The sequence below is a fragment of the Protomyctophum parallelum genome (assembly GCF_964188405.1).
Source record: "Protomyctophum parallelum genome assembly, chromosome: 1".
In the NCBI taxonomy this organism is placed as follows: domain Eukaryota; kingdom Metazoa; phylum Chordata; class Actinopteri; order Myctophiformes; family Myctophidae; genus Protomyctophum; species Protomyctophum parallelum.
In genome coordinates, this window is record NC_139697.1 from 6,877,855 (window position 1) to 6,898,407 (window position 20,553).

General features: G+C 42.3%; 3 protein-coding genes across 3 annotated transcripts; 2 read left to right on the plus strand and 1 right to left on the minus strand.

Annotated features, from left to right (window-relative positions):
- The first annotated feature begins 3,021 nt into the window (after nucleotides 1-3,021).
- On the plus strand, nucleotides 3,022-4,517 carry aard (alanine and arginine rich domain containing protein). The gene is made up of 2 exons (XM_083788993.1): nucleotides 3,022-3,527; nucleotides 3,778-4,517. Exons 1-2 carry the CDS (start codon nucleotides 3,306-3,308, stop codon nucleotides 3,898-3,900), a joined length of 345 nt encoding a protein of 114 aa, XP_083645119.1. The 5' UTR covers nucleotides 3,022-3,305; the 3' UTR covers nucleotides 3,901-4,517.
- A 1,374-nt stretch (nucleotides 4,518-5,891) lies between these two features.
- On the minus strand, nucleotides 5,892-9,540 carry LOC310875181 (uncharacterized protein; the record flags this gene model as incomplete). Its single annotated transcript, XM_083788317.1, has 2 exons — nucleotides 9,310-9,540; nucleotides 5,892-6,194 (listed from the first exon to the last, which is right to left on the minus strand). Exons 1-2 carry the CDS (start codon nucleotides 9,514-9,516, stop codon nucleotides 5,892-5,894), a joined length of 510 nt encoding a protein of 169 aa, XP_083644443.1. The 5' UTR covers nucleotides 9,517-9,540.
- A 3,535-nt stretch (nucleotides 9,541-13,075) lies between these two features.
- Nucleotides 13,076-20,058, plus strand: slc30a8 (solute carrier family 30 member 8). The gene is made up of 9 exons (XM_083773695.1): nucleotides 13,076-13,192; nucleotides 13,937-14,106; nucleotides 15,024-15,170; nucleotides 15,560-15,713; nucleotides 16,559-16,725; nucleotides 17,337-17,449; nucleotides 18,636-18,741; nucleotides 19,202-19,336; nucleotides 19,530-20,058. The coding sequence occupies exons 1-9, from the start codon at nucleotides 13,122-13,124 to the stop codon at nucleotides 19,673-19,675; spliced, it is 1,209 nt and encodes a 402-aa protein (XP_083629821.1). The 5' UTR covers nucleotides 13,076-13,121; the 3' UTR covers nucleotides 19,676-20,058.
- Nucleotides 20,059-20,553: the final 495 nt, after the last annotated feature.

Sequence of the window (20,553 nt, forward strand, 5' to 3'; positions counted from 1 at the left end):
GTGGAGGCTTAATAAACTTTCAGGATGTTGTTGAATGATTAGAGATTTAGTGACATATCAAAATAATAATAAATAACACCATGATTATCCGTCGCCATTCAGACGTACCGCAATACTCGTTGCTTAAGTTGGTCCTGGTGGGAAGAATTATTGTGTTCTCTTATGTTCTGCTCTCATGGCTGCAATGCATTGTTGGTGATACCCAAGCCATGCGTGTGTTTACATGGGACACTAGGTGGCAGATGTGAACACAATAATGTTCAATGCTCTCTCTCTCTCTCTCTCTCTCTCTCTCTCTCTCTCTCTCTCTCTCTCTCTCTCTCTCTCTCTCTCTCTCTCTCTCTCTCTCTCTCTCTCTCTCCCTCCCTCTCTCAGTTCAATTTAAAAGGGCTTTATTGGCATGAGAAATGTCTTTACATTAATTGCCAAAGTGGGAAAGTGGGAAAAAACTAAACATATATGAGCAATTAGGCATAATACAAAGAAACATTAGAAATGCTAATATATTTAGTAAACATAGATAAGTAAAGATATATTTATTTTTAAGTTTTCCAAATGTATGAAGGTAGCTGCTCGTTTGTCTTTACAGTGATTGTACTCCTTGGACATGGCTGTTCTTCCCCCAGCAGATATGGAAATGTGTATGTGTTAGTCATGTTTTCAAAGTAATTTAATCTGCTGGAAGTGTACGTCTCTGATGTCTATATAGTTGGTACAGGTTGTTAGAAAGTGCAGGTCAGATTCCACCTCATCTTGTCAGTCTCTTCTTGGGAGCCTGTTGCTGCGGCCTTTCGATGGCAAGGAGCCTGTGATCACTGGGTCTTTGCATCAAGGATTTGCTTAAAGGATTTGCTTGGGGACAACCTATAGCTCCATGAGACAACAGCGATATCCAGCGCTGACATCAGACTAGTGTGGAAACCTCATATATGGATATACACGCCTGGCATCGTCATGGTGATACGTACTCAGTTGGCTGGCATCGTCATCATGACACACATCTAGTGAACCATAAGAAGAATCCGAGGTTTAGGGAGCTAGCAGCATTTGCTATGCTCCTCACGAGAGACTCCATTGCCTTCCGAACGAGACAGGATATTTGGCCTTACAACCCAAATGTCCTCAGTGATTAGGTGACATGACAAAGTGACGGGAATTGTTGTGAGTGACGTGACAAAAACGGCAGGTTACAGAGACTTTAGTTGTCACTGTAAACTACTTTAAACAGTTTTTGCACTGCTCTCACTGAAAACAATGTATTTAAAACTATCACTCTCCAGCGCAGCACTCTGCTTTGTGCAAACCATTTTAATAAATCAATGTCTCCAAGGCTTCTAAGCTTTTCACCACAATCGGTAACACCACCAGTGGCATTCCACAGCACTGTGTGTGGATAGTAATATTTAGTCAATTTAAGCCCAATCTTTTCTTGCATTTTAAATGTCGAAGCTACAGTACCTAACCATTTCAGGATGTCATGACTCATCCATTCCAACTCTTATACAGCTAGCTAGCTAAGGTGCGAATTTAGAATGGAAAGCAAAAACTAGCAAACCATTAGTCATGAAAATGTTTTTTCGTCTAGAATAGATCAAAGAGCAGGATAAGTCGGTCTGTCACTTACTCATGCACAAAAACACATTTAATTGCTGCACATAGTCACGCAAGAAAATCCACTACCACTCTCTGTCCATCACACTAAATGTGAACGGAGCCTCAGACATTGTGGGTCATTTGTGCGTGTCATTGTTGTCATGTGTTGCCCTGCTTCCTTGACCTTCAAGACTGAATGGCCAATCCCGCCAAGCTCTTCTCACGCTCCAGAGACCACTGCACAAATGGAGTCATGGCTTGCCTTGGACACTAGTGCACTTCTCTGTGTCCATAACACATCCATCTTGCTGCTCACACTATGACAGAAGCACATTAAACCCTTGAACCACTTGAACCCTATAGCGTCCATGATTATGGGCATGTGAACATTCTTTGAAAAATAGGTGAACATTTGGCAAAGATATGAAGACATTCACAAATAGCTGAATGCTGAAGCTCAATGCGTGACTCTATGCCAGTTTTTTTTAAAGGCTTTGTTTCGGATGGCATGTAAAAGAAAATAAGACAAAAATACCTCCACTAAGTAAATAATTACCTTGGGAGAATGCTGCAGGCTTGAAAGCATTCACTGTCTGATTGCCCCTCTAAATGTGCCGGCACAAGTCCTAATGCCAGTCCCATATGTCAGGTAGGAGACTACACTAGACCCCTGTCTTATCTGTACAGAAATAAGGGGAACAAAACAACATAAATGCCACAAAGAAAAACATCCCAGAACAGAAACCCCATGGGGAATGGACTTACCTCGGACACAATAGACCTGGTTATATTTCACTGTTGGATGGCCTTTATGCCAGTGAATCGGCTAACACTGAGGCTGTGTCTCTCTCTCTGCACCCAACCTGGCTGTCTGTCACCTAAAGCTGACAAGCAGGTCTTATTTAGGGAGGTGTTGAAAAGTCGGCTGGGGCTTCGATGAAAGTTCATAAGACATGTGCACAATCACATATACAAACACACACACACACACACGCGCACACACACACACACACACACACACACACACACACACACACACACACACACACACACACACACACACACACACACACACCACACCGGTTTTTACATTGCCACTCTGTCCAACTGAGAGCTCACTCACACCACGTTTCTCACACTGGAATTGTATGGGGGCGGGATAGATTGAGAGTGAGAGAGAGAAAGAAAATGGGAAGGGGGGTGTGGTGGTTGTGGGGTGGGTGGGGATGTGGGGGGGGGTCTTCAGTTCCTTTCGGAGGCAACAATGGTCTTTGTCTGAGATCTTCCAGATTCCACCATTCTCATTGGGGTTACAAAGGGGAGGGGTCTGCAGGCAGAGGGCTGCTTCTCCATAGTAACATGACAAAACAGGCCGGTTCCACACCAGTCACTGCATGGGCAGGCAGGCAATGGGATGGGATGAGTGAAGCTGCTGAACAGAGGCACAGAAAGTTCTGCTGTGAATCTGATGAGGAGTCCTAGTCACGCGCAGGGAGACCGAGAAGCAAGGAGAGGGGAAGAAGTGGAAGGACACGGGGGGAACCGTTGATCCAGTGTTGTGGAACAGAAGAGGAGGAGGAGACCCTTCAAATTTAGTCCAAAGAAGTGTACGGTTCTGCCTGCCGCGAAGAGTGTTCTCTCTACAAAGCAGGGAAGGATTCAAGGCTACACACACCTGCTCACACACGCACACACCTCCCTTGAAAGACAGCATGAACCGGGACAGTCACAGCGAGGACACTTTGTCCACTATGGTCCTGGAGAACATCAAAAACAAACTGATTCATGCCTTCAGGACAACAGGGGAGCCCAGAGAAGCCCAGGACTCTGGCTCCACTGTCCAACCGGTCAGCATTGGTAGGAGTTACCAAGCCAACGAGGAACTACGGAGAGCAAAGATAGATGGAGCAATAACCTGGCTTAGAACTGAACTGGTGAGTTCTTTGTTTACTGGAAAACTATTAATTGTTGGTTTATATCATTTGCTTTTACAGTTTCTTTCTCTTTTAAATGGGAACTGTTGCTCACAACCGTTTTATTTTAGAGCACAAAAACTGTGGTCGGTTTATGCAGGTTTTTGTTACACAGGTTATGTGGCATTGTGCTTCAGTGAGCAGGTGTATGTAATGTGATGCTCAGTCAGAATGGTTGATCTGATTGTCTACCCTCGTCATTTCCTTGCAGCTGGAGATGCGCTCGCAGGACCGTCAGCTGGCTCAGACACTGCTGGGGCTCAACGCAGAGATCCAGAGACTGCGAAGGGAGAGTTACGGAGCTCTGGAAGCAGAAGGAGATGAGCAGCAGTGACCCAATGGCGACCCTGGGAACCGGGTCGAAAACAAAAAACAAAATCTGTCTTGAGAGATTAGCAGTGACCTTACGGAGCAGAGTCCTTGTTCTTCTGGGGAAGCCTTGAGATGGAGTGGCATGACAAAGAAAGTGAGCAGGAAGAATGTTTCTTTCCTGACATGAGCTGATGAAAAACCTAAGCAGTGGTTTAATTGTTTATTATTTCAAGGAGTGATGTGTGCACGGTGCAACAGAACCTTGTCAGATGGAATTAATAACTCGTGGTCGTTAAAAATGCTGGTGGCGGTTTTTAACCACCTGTCTTGTGAGGAAGACATTGTGAAAGAAATCACATTTTTTGCATTTCTCTGTTGCATCTAGTATGCAAATACTTTTCAGTATTGGTTTCCGATTCTTAAGATTCAATACAGATTCCGTATAACTTCACCTTTTGTGATGCCTTTCTTTCGATTACTGTAAGTCACATTTCTTTGCCGACCTGAATTATATTCTTCCCTTTCTTTTTTCTAAATGAAATCAGAATATTTGCATTGATTTCAATGAAATGCAATTTTAGGATTTTCCCAAAATGTTGATGCCTAAAATCAATATTGATGTTAAAGGTTTGTGTGGTACTAGTGGGCGTTGTTTATTTTTATTTTTTTATACACAGCCCTAGTTATATTCAAGTGACTGGCACTTATGCTGAGGTGTAATGTATTTAGCTCTGTTTCTGTACTGGATAGAGAAACAATATGTAGTGAATGGAAATGGAATGTAAATTAAGAAATTCAGATTGTAGTCTGAACTGTAGTGTTTTGTGCCAGTGATTTCAGTTGTGTCTACTAAACATTATGCAATGCCATGAATGTTTTGGGATTTGCAACAAAAAATAAAATGTGCACAATATTATGATTGTTTTAATGTCTTTCTTTATTGTACTGGCATACTGTAGCTGTCTCTAATGTAGCGGAACGATGAAGAATGGTTAATAGATGGCTCTCTCTCACACACACACACACACACACACACACACACACACACACACACACACACACACACACACACACACAGAGAGAGAGATAGAGTCGTAACTTATTCATTTAACACTTATTTTACAGTGATATCGCACAATTCACTTTTGATTAACAAACACAAATTTACATAGTGACATCAATCTCAATTACCAGTCAATCAAGCAGTGAAATTGGCTTTGAGGTCCTCAGCCAGGGCTATATATACTAGTCTACAACAACAATCTGCATAATGGATTTGTGGTGAACTTTAGAATGTCCAGCCGGACCATTGAATCAGATTTATGTAAATTTCCAGTTGCAGTCAGTCAGGAAAATGTCAATGAGCTTTTATCAGATATACAGTCTTGGGTATGAGTTCAGTATTAAGAGATAAACTTAAGCTGATCACACAATATATTTGTGTTGTAAATAATGTTTCAAGTGTTGACATGTGTGGGTTGGTACACAAACACACACTACCACAGACATAATAAAAAATCCTAGTTCTAATAGATACAAGGCAACAATGTCCTCAAGTCTTTACAATGTAGGACATTTACTGTCCACAGTCACATGATCTTGGCTTCACACGTCAAACGATTTTTAATTTATTGCAGCCATATGGCTTTGTCTGAAATCATCATGTGACATTTGTATGAATACACAAGTGATGACAATTGATACAGTGAAGGCATTAGAACACCCAAGACTTTGTGTGTGATGATTCTAAATGGTCGCAGTACAGTACAGTTAGTAACTGCAGCATGAGTGGATGTAATCTACTCTATTCTATTCAGAAATGTTCAACACAAGGGTACATGTACAGCCAAATCCTTATTGTTCATTTAAATGAACACTTTCTTCGTCATCAACTCTTCCCACCCACTCCTATTACATTTAATAGACCAGGAAACATATCTGTGGCCTTCGATAAGAATCACAGTCGATAGGGATGTCAGGTAGAGATTTGGGGTGAGTTTCGTTTTTAAGCGTTCAAGGCACGGAACTTCTCCTGTTGAACATCCTCTTGGGCCAAGACCCAGAGGCAGAGGGTGGCTTCATCATCCTCACACAGGATACGGAGAACCCAGCTTCGCCTGAACTGGAGTAGACACTATTACCGCTTCCCTGCTCACTCGCAGAGGCCCAGTAGCTCCCGTCATCTTCGTTGATTGGCTCCTCATCCTCTTCTGACTCCTCTTCCTCATCTGACAGCTCCTGCTTGAGCTCCTGGATGCCAGTGTGAAGGTCCATCAACTGTCGGATCAAAGCTTGGTCCTGGGAACGCATCTCCATCTGCACACATATAGGTAGTAGGCACGTTTATGTATTGTATTTAATGGAGGAGACAGACAGAAGGACAGACAGGCACGTAGGAAGATTATTTGTACTTTTGTTTCAACTTCTACAACAATCGTTTTTCAGACAACGATGGCTGTGAAACACGTTGTTAGATTGCTTTACACTGCATGTAACAACATTATTTTATTGAACATAGCAGTCAGCAGACAAAAGCTGTCAGTGAGAAGAAAGCTAAGCATGTCCTTATACAAAGAGACCCTTTCAAGTTGTCAGGTTCATGTCCTCAGTGTGAAATATTGTGTGCTGTTCCAGCCGTTCCATTTGAGCACCATCTTCTTTCAGATGCAAATGCATTTTTCCTAGTCTTTCCCTTTCTTGTCTCTTTTACGAGAGCGGCTGTCTAATTGCATGCATTGTAAAAACTTTTGGCATTCCATCAAATGTGGAGTCCAAATTTGTCCAAAGGAGTGTGGTATAGTCCGAAACAAAAACACATCACGGCCAATCTGCATTTCTTTTCTTTGATGATTACTGCACCAGGCTGGGACTGGGCTCTCAGGCTGGAAGATGCTGGGTTTCGTTGTCTTTGTTAGCACAGGGGGAATGAGAGAAGAAACATGAACTTTCCTTTGAAATGGTTGAGCCTAAAGGCTTCCTGGGGTCCCACCCCTACACGCACATGCATGAATGCGCGCGCACACACACACAGTCACACACACACGCACGCACATTTGGCATGCATGTGTAAATGCCATTTGCTTTGACTAGTTCAGGACATGGAATGAATCTTACCTATAGTGGTATGAATCTAGCCCTTGTGAATCACAGAACACCAACAACCATTTACTGCCCCTTCAGAGCTTCTTTCCTACTCCTTTATGAGGAACCACTGAATACTGGGCCTTGGCCGTTGATAATAAGGCATGATCATAACTGATGTAGACTACCTCTTTTGTGCCTATTTGATGCCACAGGCACACGAATAGAGAGGGGCCATTTCAGCTCAAGTGACCGAAACCCTCTTAAGCGAGCAACTTGCATTCATTTGTTGATCACCATGAAGTGGAAGTAATAGGTTTTTTTTGAGCAGCAGATGTCTATGCACTAAATTACTAATACATTATTTAGGTGGGTGTTTGTAAATTGTCTAATCTAAATTAAGGTTAAACTTTACGATACAGCTGTGGCAACATTGCAAGCAGTGATATTCTTGTACTTAGATCTTCCTTAACAGCTAAATACTGAGAATAGCATATGTTCCAAAATAGAAACAAATAAAATTAAGGTGAAAATAAAGTTTAATTTGCATAAATGTAGATTGAGAGATTATGATCACGTACAGATACTAGTGTATAGTGTATGTATTCATTTATCTGGACCTTATTAATCCAGAGGGGGGAATTCAGTTTGAGCGGATGGCTGTTCAGATGGACATGATGAACGCACTGGAGGTCCTGTTAGGGGTTAAGCATCTTGCTCATGCAGGGACACTTCAACATATGATTAGGATTACCAACGGCCTCTACCACTAAGATACAACTTCTGCATGGTGATGAAGTGAACAGAGCCGTATAATATTGAATGCCTTGATGGCGTTGAATGAAATGCCTGATTTGTACTCTGCTGTGTGGCGAAAATAGCAGATCTACAAGCTCACAACATGTATACTGGATCTCCTCTCCACTAGTCCCTCCCTGTCATTTTAGTCTAGTTTTTATTTGTTGAAGAAATTGTCATATTTAGTCATAGTTTTAGTCCTCATATCTTCGTTTTTATTTCGTTTTTGTTCTTTTTAAGAAAGGCAGTCCACGAGCATTTTTCATCATAGTTTTATTCAATGACATTAACACTGTATCACAGGATATGGGATGGCTTGCTTGCTGTCTAATAACTAAAGTCCATCAGACAGTGGTGCAACATTGTAAGAATGATCAATTTGTGAAAATGGCATTGCTCCATATGTTTTATTCAGCCCATATTATGTTTGTGTGTGTCTATTGTCTAACCATCTAATCATTAGCATTAGCATGAACAACTTTTCGTGATTGACCAACGGACAGACAAGAGACAGACGGATCTCAACAATGTAGTCTGAAGGCCTTCATGTCAACAGGCTCGTTTGAACACCTTGCGTTCTAAAGCTTTCTGTGTGCTTGACACTTGGTTACCATGACAGGCTGCTGTAAATGCCAAGGCCCAAGACGTACTGTATATCAATCAATGACAAAGGGCCTATACAACTGCTCGCTCTCTCACACACATACACACGTGCACACGTCTTTCTTTCTTTCTTTCTGAATTTATATCTATCACACGTCATATCATATGCGCACACATGTACACGCACGCATGCACACACACACGCACTTACGAAAACACACACACACACACACACACACACACACACACACACACACACACACACACACACACACACACACACACACACACACACACACACACACACACACACACACACTATTTAACTGGGGAGGATGTTAGACACGGTGACAGTGTGATAACATGACCTGCACACATCTTAGACAATAAAAGGGGCCTCCCACACAATAACATTCTGAATGAGCTTGAGTCGTAGGTCATTTTGTTAGGATGACAAATGTCTTGACCTTGGGCCTTAACGTGGCCAATAAAAATGCATCTTCTGTAGTCACTGGAACCCTACTGTCTCCACAGGACCACACACACAGGAGGCTTCATGGCTTGGGTGTATTGGCTTTGTTTGGCTATATGAAAAACATCTAATACCATACCTAAATGTGACAATTACTGGATTATTATTATTATTGCCAATTTCAGTGTAGGTCTAGATATTTACCTATACCATCCCATCACTCAATTATAGTCAAAAGCTATCCCTTTCTTTTTGGAATCTTATTGCGCTTGTTTTGATCATAAAAGATAATCAAATTGTTCCTTATTCTTTAGTTTCAAGTGAAATTTCAATAAAACTGTTTTGTAAATCACATACTGTATAGGCCTACTACGGCATCATAGGTATTCAAAAAAAGCCATAAAAACATTTGAAAAGAAAAAGAAAACAACTGAATCCCTGAGTGAGAGCATTGTGAGAATGTGACTCCAGTCTTACCAGTTCCTCACGTAGCCATGCCAGTGCACTCCCAATGTCCAGTTTGCAGGGGCTGCCCGCTGGGACCCCATCCCCGAAGCAGCCGCCTGACGTTCGAGGGTCCCGGGCCCCAGTATGCGGAGCACTCTGCCCTGCTGACATGCAGTTCTGGAAGGTGGTGGTCTTACAGGAGAAGTCTCGCAGCCTGGTGAGGACCACTTCCATCATGGTATAGGCTCAGCTTGATCTGTTATAATTTAGTTAGTTGTTTAATGATGTAACTGTCTGTACTATGAGCTGATCGTCTCGGCTGTGCTAAGATCACAGCGTCGTCTGAAGAATGCTCTCTCTACCCTCTCTCTCTCTCCACTCCTTCTGTCTTGAGTTCCCTGGATGCTCTGCTGTGGACTATCAGATTTATGAGGACCCCCCCCCCCCCCACCTCCCCCCCCCCCACACACACACACACACACACACACACACACACACACACACACACACACACACACTCCGATCCATGTCTGCCTTTCTGTCTGTCTGTCTGTCTCATTTAGATCGACACTTTGTCTCATTCTCTCTAATTCCCTCCCTCTCTCTGTCTTTCAGTCTCTCTCTCTCTCCCTCTGTGTCACACATACCCTGCCTGGTTGACATGGTCGCCTGGCGTCCAGTGCGAGTGTGACGCCACAGCAGGGCTAACGTCACTACTTTGGTATTGAGTGACCACATGCAGGGGGGCTGTTGTTTATGACTTTTCTAGCTGTTTTTTAACGAAGACACACACACACACACACACACACACACACACACACACACACACACACACACACACACACACACACACACACACACACACACACACACACACACACACACACACACACACACACACACACACACGTACACACTGTTCAGCAGAAGAACCGGGAGGTGGGAATGGGGGGTATAGTTTCTAAGGATACCGTCATTGTGTACCCAAGGACTTGCCATGTGATGTTCTTGGCTTGTAGTCATGCTACAACCGTTAGAAGAAAACCTATATTACTTAATACTGATTTGCTCAATTATTCATTCAGTGACACCGTATGTACACATGCATCCACACATGTGCACACCCACGTGCACACGTGCACCCGCGCACGCACACACACACACACACACACACACACACACACACACACACACACACACACACACACACACGCTGTAACTGAGGTCCCCTGTGTTGGAGTCTAACAAACAGTGTGAACACTGACTATTTCCTTGTTTCTTTCTGCAGCACCTAGCAACCCTTGCAATAGGCCTAAGCCATTAGAAATGTTAACACTTGGCCAGTCAACCCACGGGCTCAGATTCTAAAGTCTATCAACAATACAACAATATAGGACTAAAATAGAGCCTCCGGTGACGCACTGGAGGCTATTTTTAGAGTAAAATCCGTTCCACTTTTAGATCACTTTGAAAAAGACTGACAGGCTGTTTTAGAGGCTCCTGTGATAAAAAAAATCTTCTTTATGTTGATAAAAACATAAGAAATTAGAATAACAGTGTAAGCTGAATCTATACATCATTGGTAGTTTGGTTGGCAACTGTGTTCTCAATACATTCTGAAAAATATTGTTTGAGATGAGCCCACTAGCCATTTTCACGAGCCTTCTAGTTACACACCTCCTGTATCCATTCTCTCAGACTAGCAGTGGGTGTGGTTTTCTGGTTCCACTGTGTGTGTGTGTGGTGTGTGTGTGTGTGTGTGTGTGTGTGTGTGTGTGTGTGTGTGTGTGTGTGTGTGTGTGTGTGTGTGTGTGTGTGTGTGTGTGTGTGTGTGTGTGTGTGTGTGTGTGTGCTTTTGACTGATACCTGTCCATTTAAACTCTAGACGGGCCTGCCCCAAAGTTATTACCCCCCAAAGATCTTACCCCCCATGCCAAAGTGCCAGCACTCGCCCAGCAGTCTGCTGTCACCCAGGCAGATATGTTGAATTTATTGATCTGACCCCCCCATTCCAAAGCGCCAGCGCTCGCCCAGCAGTCTGCTGTCACCGAGGCGGATGCGTGCACAAAGGGCGAGGTCGCTTCTCGCCCCCAGGGGTCTCACTGGTATAATTAAATATTATTTATTTTCACAGAAGGTTTTATGGCCATGATTCACACCAGCATACTGGATGGCTTTATTATAGGCTTAAAACAATTGATACAAATATTTCTGTAAATCTCTATGGGAAAAAAATGAATGGCCGATTTTTCAGTGGAACCAGAAAACCACGCCCACTGCTATGCCCTATTGGCCTATTCTCTCAGACATCAGTTCACTCAGTTGCCTGACAATAACGCACCTGTTTCCATTTCACTAATCAGCTTGCAGCCTATAAAACTAACTTAACTGCAAGATCCTATTTGATGTGTCGTGTCTTTGTTTGTCCTGGTCTCAGTGGTCTGCCTGTTCTTCACTCATTAAACTGTCTGGCCACTTAGATGGCCTGTTAGGATGTTAATGGCATGTTGGTCACGTATAGACCCCTAGCCTATACAAAGAATTGCTCAATGCTGACAGCCGGCCAGAATGTATACTGTATATATAGACAATATTTTAGGCCAATAAAAAAGACTATATGCCAAATGTCGCACTTTAAACAAAAGAAGCCTGTTGACTGTCTGCCAAAAAGTATTATTGGACTTGATCAGTTTGTTTTGTCGTCTGCTACGGGGTCATCCTCACGCCTCACCAGAGCCATAGAGTATAGACAGAGTTACGCAAAGTCGCAAACTATTAGATGGCTAGTTTGAAATTATAAATTTAATTACCAGTATTAATAATATATTTTTTAAATCACACCCGTGTGAAGTGAGGGGTGCTAATATATTAAAGTCAATGCATGTTGATTAGGTGATGTAAAAGTTAACAAATGGTGCCAACACAAACATTAAATTCTCTTTATTGTTAATGGCATTTGATGTTTGTGTTAGGAACAAGAAGACTTACAATTTCCCTTCATTGTCAATGGCATTTTTAAAACAAACATTAAACCCCTCAAAACATGTATCAATAGATTAAACTGTAGATTAAATAATTTGTCCTCCCATACCCATATAAAAGTAGCCCAACTGTATTTGTGGTAACAATGTTCATTTTTCTGACTATTCAGAAGAACTTTTGACTGCAGAATCCTGTCCTGGAATGATGTATGTGTGAATGTTGCCACCGTGTGGCAAATATTGGAATATAGTCCGAGGGAAAATGTTGTTTCAAACTTTTGTGTATATTAATTGAGCAAACGTTTTTATAATCTTTCTGCTTCATAAACCAAAATATACTAGGCTATATACAGGCTACATCTGTCATCATATATTAGTATTAGTATTAGTCCCATGGCCATCATCCCCAATTTCCCATGACCTTGTAGGTAGGCTATACTATAGGATAATGGTTTGATCTTTTCATGATGAATCACACGTCACGTCGACCCTCCGAAGGTGCTGCTGCTGCATTCTGCAAGCGGCTTTGTTGAGGTTGAGGGCGGCCTTGTGACTTCTTGCACACGACACAAAGGCTTCATGAAATGTGAAGGGTTTGCACCCTTGGTATTTATTGCACGTCCTTTAGTTGAGAATGATAGTCAACATGGTGATGATCTAGAGTAGACATGCATATGGCATAGGGGTCCGTCTATTCGCTGGTGAACTTTCAAAATGAACTGCAACAGAAGTTTATATGCATAGGATTTCTAGGCTATGGGATTATTTTATCCATTTCATTTCTTAGATCGCGCTTAAAATTCTAATCTATTTGAAAGGATTTCTTTAAATTCGATTCGGATACTTTAGTGGGACTTCATAATGTTCAAAAAGAAGAACCCAGAAAGAGTGCTCCTGGTGACCGAAGAAAAGAAAATGTACAGCATGGACAGGTAAAGAAAACGTGTTTGTTTCCCCAATACGAAATGTTATTGCTTGAGTGTGTCTGTCTGTCTGTCTGTCTGACAGACACCCTACACAAACATAATTTAACCATAACAGGTCTACTTAAAAGTACTAGTGTAGCCTATATCTGTCAGAATGGTTAAGTGTCTATTTAACAGCTCACTCACACAATGATTAGCCTAAATCCACACCTTGACTATTTGTGTGTCGATAGAAATCGATTTACTCCCTTTCTTTGTCAGTGTTTCTTTGCTCACGGTCTCCTTCTCCCCCACAATATTTTATACACACGGGCCGGGGGTCTCCCTCTCTCATTCTCATAGCAGTGCGCAAACATCTCCCCATCAGCTACAATAAGCCTCGTTGTCTTCTAATCACATCACTGTCCATCCTTGTACAGTAGTACTGACTTACAGCTCTCGCCTGCTGCATGGTGGGCCACACACAACTGTTAAAACGATAGGTTTGAAAATGTCAATTTATTGTATTAAATAAGCAACTCATTATAGATACATAAACAGAAAGCCTGGGAACTGTATTTTTGGGCTATATTGAAAGATATTCCCCTGCAGCAAGCAACTCATAGCCAAACAATTCACTATAACTATAACTATAGCCTGCTCCATACATATCCAACCATACAAATAATACACCATTTCGAATTTTAGGATGACCCACCCTTACTTAAACTTCTTTCCTGAATTGTATTTTTTCATTTATCAACTGACCAGTGTGTCCACTAGTGAAGATGGCATTCAGAAAAACGGCAATGGTGTAATCAATCATTGCCATGACAACAGCCATGCCAAGGAGGACCGTGAGAGAGAGAAGAAAGTTGCCAGGAAGAGGCTGTATGTTGTCTCTGTCATCTGCCTCATTTTCATGGTCGGGGAGATCCTGGGTGAGTCTTTCCTTCAATTCTGCTTCCTCCTCCTCCTCGTCTATGCCTGACTGCTGCATAACTATCCTACACCAGTGGTCCTCCAAATGAACATGTAATTGGCCGCAGAGCCCCATCTGAACATATTTTGAACCAGGCAAGCATCCCATACAACATTTGTGTTTTTAAATATGGCACATTTACACTTTTACAATCTCACAAAGTGTTGCATCACGACACGTTGTGAGCTTGTCGCTTGTCTAAATAAAAGAGGTTAAACTCATTTTAACTTATTATGTTGGTGACCCCTCGCTGTCGGAGCCCCCCCAAGGACCCATGGGGGTTCACATTGAACCACTGGTCTACACAGTAACTCCTCAGTGCTATTTTAAGGATTCGATCTTCAGAGGATTTTATCTACAGTAGGCCTACTTCAGTTCTGTGACTGCCTTTACCTTTAAAGAGCTAACCACACCAGAGGGTTGCCATGCAACTCCTTGCAACATGCAACTACTTGCAAAAACTATTATTCCCAATGGTAGTTGCAAGGAGTTGCATTGGTGTGTTTTGTTTTGTTGCGAGTAGTTGCAAGGAGTTGCAGCTGGTGTGGTTTTGGCCTTACAGTCTATGGTCTTCACTGAATCTATCAAGGTATATAGTTCATCAGATCAGATCACTATACAGCAGGACAAGTAAGATCTCAGACAAATCTCTGATGTCAGTTTTTGAAGGTTCGCTCATAAGGGTGGCTGTTTGGAAATGTATCAATAACTAACTTGTCACACATTCTCTCCTCCCCATATCTCAATCCTTGCCATCTCACAACTTTCTTCATTTTATACATCCTTCATCTGCACCTCCTTATGCCATGTGACCCACCTACCTACCTCTCTCTCCTTTCCGTCTTTCTCTCTCCCATCCTCTCCATCCTACTGCAGGTGGGTACTTTGCAGGTAGCCTGGCGGTGATGACGGACGCTGCTCACCTGCTGGTGGATTTCACCAGCTTCCTCATCAGCCTGTGCTCCCTGTGGCTCTCCTCCAGACCCGCCACGCACACACTGAACTACGGCTGGCACCGTGCAGGTGGAGGCCCACAGTTACAGGCTTTTTTTGTTGTTATTGCTGCTGTTATCTTGATAACCAGGATGTTCCATTCACCAAAGAACAAGGTAGAAATAATGCATGATCAAAGATAAGTCACGCACAGCCGGCCCCTTGAAGGTAGGTGCTGGCCACAAAGTGAACCGAGATCAAAAAGGAAGTAGTGCCAGACACTAGCTGCCTTTGAAAAACATTATTTACCGGTACTTAATCAACCACAGTGACATTTCTAGCCCATGCTCTTCTTTAGACTCAACAGAAGTAATGGATCCGTATGCACCTCATTTCTTGTTTCTCATTCCCTCTCTCTCCTCCAAATCGTCCACGTTTCGTCCCTCTCTAACCTACTCTCCATTTCTGTGCCCATACAGAGATCCTGGGTGCTCTTCTGTCAGTGTTCACAATATGGCTGGTAACAGGTGTGTTGGTTTACCTGGCTGTTGAGCGCCTCATCAGTGACGATTACACCATCGACGGAACTGTCATGCTCATCACTTCTGGCTGTGCTGTTCTGGCCAACGTTATGTAAGTCAAACAGATGTAACTTCATCGCCAGTACAGGCTTACAGTATAACTTCAAGGATCATTAAGCATGACATAAGAACAACCATTTTAATTTATTTATTTTTAACTTACCCTAAACATGCTACCACAAGAAAGGGGTTAATACTACTGTATGAAGAAATGATCAACCAAACCTCTACTGTGAGGTGTGAACGACAAGGTGAACGACAGATTCTCAGTGAGAGCAGATTAGAGAGCTTCGCCACTACAACCTTTTTCAACAAAGGCAAAACAAAAATAATACAATTATTCCATGACAGCACCCTTAAAAGCCCCCCCAGCCCCTCTGTGTGTGTGTGTGTGTGTGTGTGTTCCATCATGACAGCACCCTTAAAAGCCGCCACAGCCCCAATTTGTGTGCGTGCGGTTATCAGTTATTATTGTGTGGGTGGGGCTTACCTAATCTTTATTTAAGGTTGATACCTTCTACTTAAACCCATTCTGAACGGGCACCCATTTTGGTGTCAGCATCATGTCATGCTTTAGCTATTGAAAAATAGCAGATCTACAAGCTCATATCGCGCCACCGAGTGGCGCGATACGAGCTTGTAGGTCTGCTATTTTTGAAAAATCGAAGAGCGACTGACATTTCTAGAATCTGATCTCAGGTCAGAATGGGTTCATCAGACCAGTGTGTGTCCAGTGGAAACCTCGTATATGAATCTGATCTCAGGTCAGAATGGGTTAACAGTCCTGTGTTTTTGTCACTGCAGCAGGAGCGTGTGTGTGTGTGTGTATACTGTGACTTCATCTACAAAAGAGATTTGATAATGAACTTGTACTATTGTTTTGTTCTCTCTGAGCAGCATGGCCCTCACTCTGCATCAGTCTGGACATGGTCACAGCCACGGCGGGCTCAGTTCACATGGGCATGGTCATAGTCACAAGAAGGGCGAGGGTCATGCCCTCAACCCTACGGAGGAGAAGGACTGCACCCCAGGCCCAAACCAGGCCAAGGATGATGCCGGGCAACGTAGCAGGGATGTGGAACAACAAGTGGTGGAGCATGGTATGGTGTAAAACTGTTTCCAAAACAGTGTGTCAAAAGATTTAGTTTTTAAAATATATCTTTTAAAGAATTGTATACATTTTAAAACAACAGAACAAATTAATCTAAGAAAGTCCAGTGAGTAAATAAAATCACATGAACTGAGTGGTGCAACTCCTCTCTCTCTCTCTTTCGCTCTCTCTCTCTCTCTCTCTCTCTCTCTCTCTCTCTCTCTCTCTCTCTCTCTCTCTCTTTCGCTCTCTCTCTCTCTCTCTCTTTCTCTCTCATTAGCAGGCAACAGTGCAGCACTATCTCTCTCTCTCTCTCTCTGTTTCTGGCACAACAGCACCACTTTTGCCCCTACTGGTACTCATAGTAACATAGTCACATACATAGGTTAACACGGACATTGCTGTTCCTTGGAGTGGTTGCACCACTCAAAAATAATAATTAAGAAGTAGTGAAAATAGCCGATCTACAAGTACTTGTAGAAGTACTACAAGTACTTTGAGCTTCAGATGATTGTATACATTTCATCATGAAGTTGACAAAACTTTAACTATCATTATTTATGTATTATATATATTTGCCTTCAGGAGGGAGGGCCAAGCAGGAAAATGCCAGCGTCCGTGCAGCCTTTGTTCACGTGGTGGGAGATCTATTGCAGAGCGTCAGTGTGCTGGTCAGTGCTATCATCATCTTTTTCAAGGTAAGCGGTCACTGTGCATTTAGTAACCGTTTAAAAAAGTAATAACAAATGAGGCACATGAAGCCATAGATTATAGTGATTTTAGAAGAGCTAAGAGGGGTCATTCGTAACGCCCCATAGCTGTTCGAAACACAGCCGAAAGCCATACAACAGCTTGTAGTCCAAAATGTTGTATCAAACCATGTGACTTCCATTGGAAATGCATTGGGGCGGCCATGACACTTACATCTTGCTTACATCTAGCATGCATCAATGTTGTATGCTAGATCGAAAGGTGTGAGTGAGGCCTGAGGCTAGCCTTTTTGCTTCCCTCCCTTTTGTGTGCTTTGTTTTTATTTCAGTTTAGGCAACTTCACAGAAGTATACATTTTTCTTACAACTGATTTTTTTCTTTTTTTCACAACCTCAGCTTTTTCATACTTTCACAGGATATACAAATTATACACACATACACACAAACTTCACATACATTTACAAGTATTCACAAAAAAAACAAGGAAATAAAATGCAGGTAAATAAATATATTTTGGCTCTACTCTCCAGACCTTCCGGTATCATTCCCAACAACATTACTATGGGATCCTCTTTATTCAAAAGTTTTCTTTTTTTTTTACACCAAATGATAATAAATGATCGAACACAAGTAAAACATACAAATCAATACAAACAAAAAACAGAAGAAAGAAACAAAAAACATACACAAAAAAGAAAAAAAAACCCTCTGGGATGTTTTGACCAAAAACTTATTTTAGTGCTTCAGAAACCTCTCTCCAGAAGGGTCTCAATTTGGGGCATATCCAAAATATATGAGTATGATTCCCAATATGTGCTCCGCAGTCCCTCCAGCATCTATTCGAGTGATTTGGACCCATTTTGGCCACTATTTGAGGCGTCCTGAAAAATCTAGATATTACTTTCCATTTAAATTCTCTCCAGGTAACCAGGTGCGCTTCAACTACATATTTTGTGTGCTTTTGAAGTCCTCACCATGTGCATGACATAATAACCCAAGGCACTCAGTAATGCTGTGTTATGGCCATCCATCGGTCACGGGAAATACCGAAACTAGACTATTTATTCTCCCTGCCCCATGCTGTGATGCTGCGCCGCCAGGACCATTAAAGCAACTCTTAGTATTCATTGTTCCCGCTTGTGTGATTTCACAAAGTCTATCTGTTTCTTTCAGCCGGAGTATAAGATAGCTGATCCCATCTGTACCTTCCTCTTCTCTATATTTGTCTTGTGCACCACTTTCACCATCATGAGGGACATCCTCCTTGTTTTGATGGAAGGTAAGGCAGGAATCCCACACGCCTGATTTATGTCCACAAGTCAAACAACTCTCACACCTTTTAAAATGGTAAAATACTGCTATGTTAGTTATGCAATTTTTGTCAAGACCTACCTCACCCGACTCTTTGTTTTGCTGAAACGTATATCAGGCTTTATAGGCTACACTTTTAAAATAACAGCCTGTGGAAGCAGGTAGAGCAGCAGGATAGGAACCATGATGTTCCCAGTTCGATCTCAGGCTCCTCCAGAGTTAGTGTCGAAGTGTCCTTGAGCAAGACTCTGAACCCCTAATTGCTCACGATGTGCAGGTAGGTGCCTTGCATGGTTTCCTCCACCATCGGTGTATGAATGGGTGAAATTAATGCATCTATGTAAAGTGCTTTGGATAAAAGCGCTATTTACTAACACAAATATACATATGCATACCTAACTGTCTCTTTTTCTCTCTCTCTACCGCAGGCACACCGTCAGGGGTGAAGTACAGTGAAGTGCGAGAGGATCTGCTAGCAGTGAAAGGTGTGACCGCGGTCCATAATCTCCACATTTGGGCCCTCACCATGAACCAGGCTGTACTGACAGCACACGTAGCCATAGGTGAGAGGAAAAATGGCCACACAAAAACATCCAGTTCAGTTAAATTCACGGGAGCACGCACGATAAAACCCTGTTTTTAATTTAACCCAAACAATGCACCTGTAAAGATCAATTTTTACTGTGTCAATGTGTGAGGCAATGGACTATCACTGTCCTGTGTTTCACATCACTTTCATCTTGCCCCCCCCCCCAGATGACTCACAAGATGCCCAGTCTGTCCTGAGGGAGATGACACAGGTCTGCTTCTCTGCTTACAACTTCCACTCCGTTACCATCCAGATGGAGAGGCAAGCAAACCTCAAGCCTGGCTGTACCCTGTGCGAGGACCCCAAGATGTAGGCCTCTCTGTGGGGCGTTCTTTTTAAATGGAGCCCCTCTGAGAGGTGGCTAATAATATGCCACTTTAAAGAAGGCTACGCTACTAACAGGACACCTCTTTAACTGGTGTGACCTTCGTGGTGATAAAGTTAACTGGGCGTTCTGAACTGGCGCTGAACTTGTTGTGCAGGGGCGACTCGATAGTCTGTGACAGTGTGTTAATCCTCCAAAATAAGTTATTTACATGATAATGGGGAATCTGTCAAATGACCATAGCTTTTGGGTTGACTATTTTGAATGTCAAAGAAAGTAATGTTTTGTGGAAAAGTGGCTATCCTTTCCCCCATGCTGTATTTTGCCTGGAATGTAATTAGCTTGACTTTTTAAAGTGCACTCTGTTGTGAATCTGCACATGATAGCTGATCATCAAGTGCTATCAAATATTCCTTATTTGTAGCTATTTATCAGTGACCTCGCCAGAGTAAATGTTTTAAGCATTGTTTGTCTATTGTTAGTTCATTTGTGAAAAATGTTGGATGGTGTTGCAGTTCAGTTCAACGAATGGACCTAAATCATTCATATTACAAATTCTCATGGGCTCAACAGAAGCAATAAGTTGAACACATAACATGTGAAACACAAATCAATTGTCTTGGCAAAGAACACTTAGTTCAAATGTAAGTGTGTTGGACAGTAACAAATGAACCAATCATTAGGAAAAATAAACACTGCTCAGTGCTCGTGCTCAGCTGCAGCAGTTTTATAATATTCATTCATTCATCTATTCCATAAAAGATTCTGGTTTGAAATGCCATATATATCTATGATGCTCTCTCTTTGATCTTATTATAAAAATGTATATAAAACATGTATAATTATTGATTAAAAAAAGAAAATAT

Coding starts and splice junctions, on each gene's coding strand:
- aard (XM_083788993.1), top strand. CDS start 3,306: ATGAACCGGGACAGTCACAGCGAGGACACTTTGTCCACTATGGTCCTG. Junction 3,528..3,777: donor CCTGGCTTAGAACTGAACTG/GTGAGTTCTTTG, acceptor ATTTCCTTGCAG/CTGGAGATGCGCTCGCAGGA.
- slc30a8 (XM_083773695.1), top strand. CDS start 13,122: ATGTTCAAAAAGAAGAACCCAGAAAGAGTGCTCCTGGTGACCGAAGAA. Junction 15,171..15,559: donor CTACGGCTGGCACCGTGCAG/GTGGAGGCCCAC, acceptor GTGCCCATACAG/AGATCCTGGGTGCTCTTCTG. Junction 15,714..16,558: donor GCTGTTCTGGCCAACGTTAT/GTAAGTCAAACA, acceptor CTCTCTGAGCAG/CATGGCCCTCACTCTGCATC.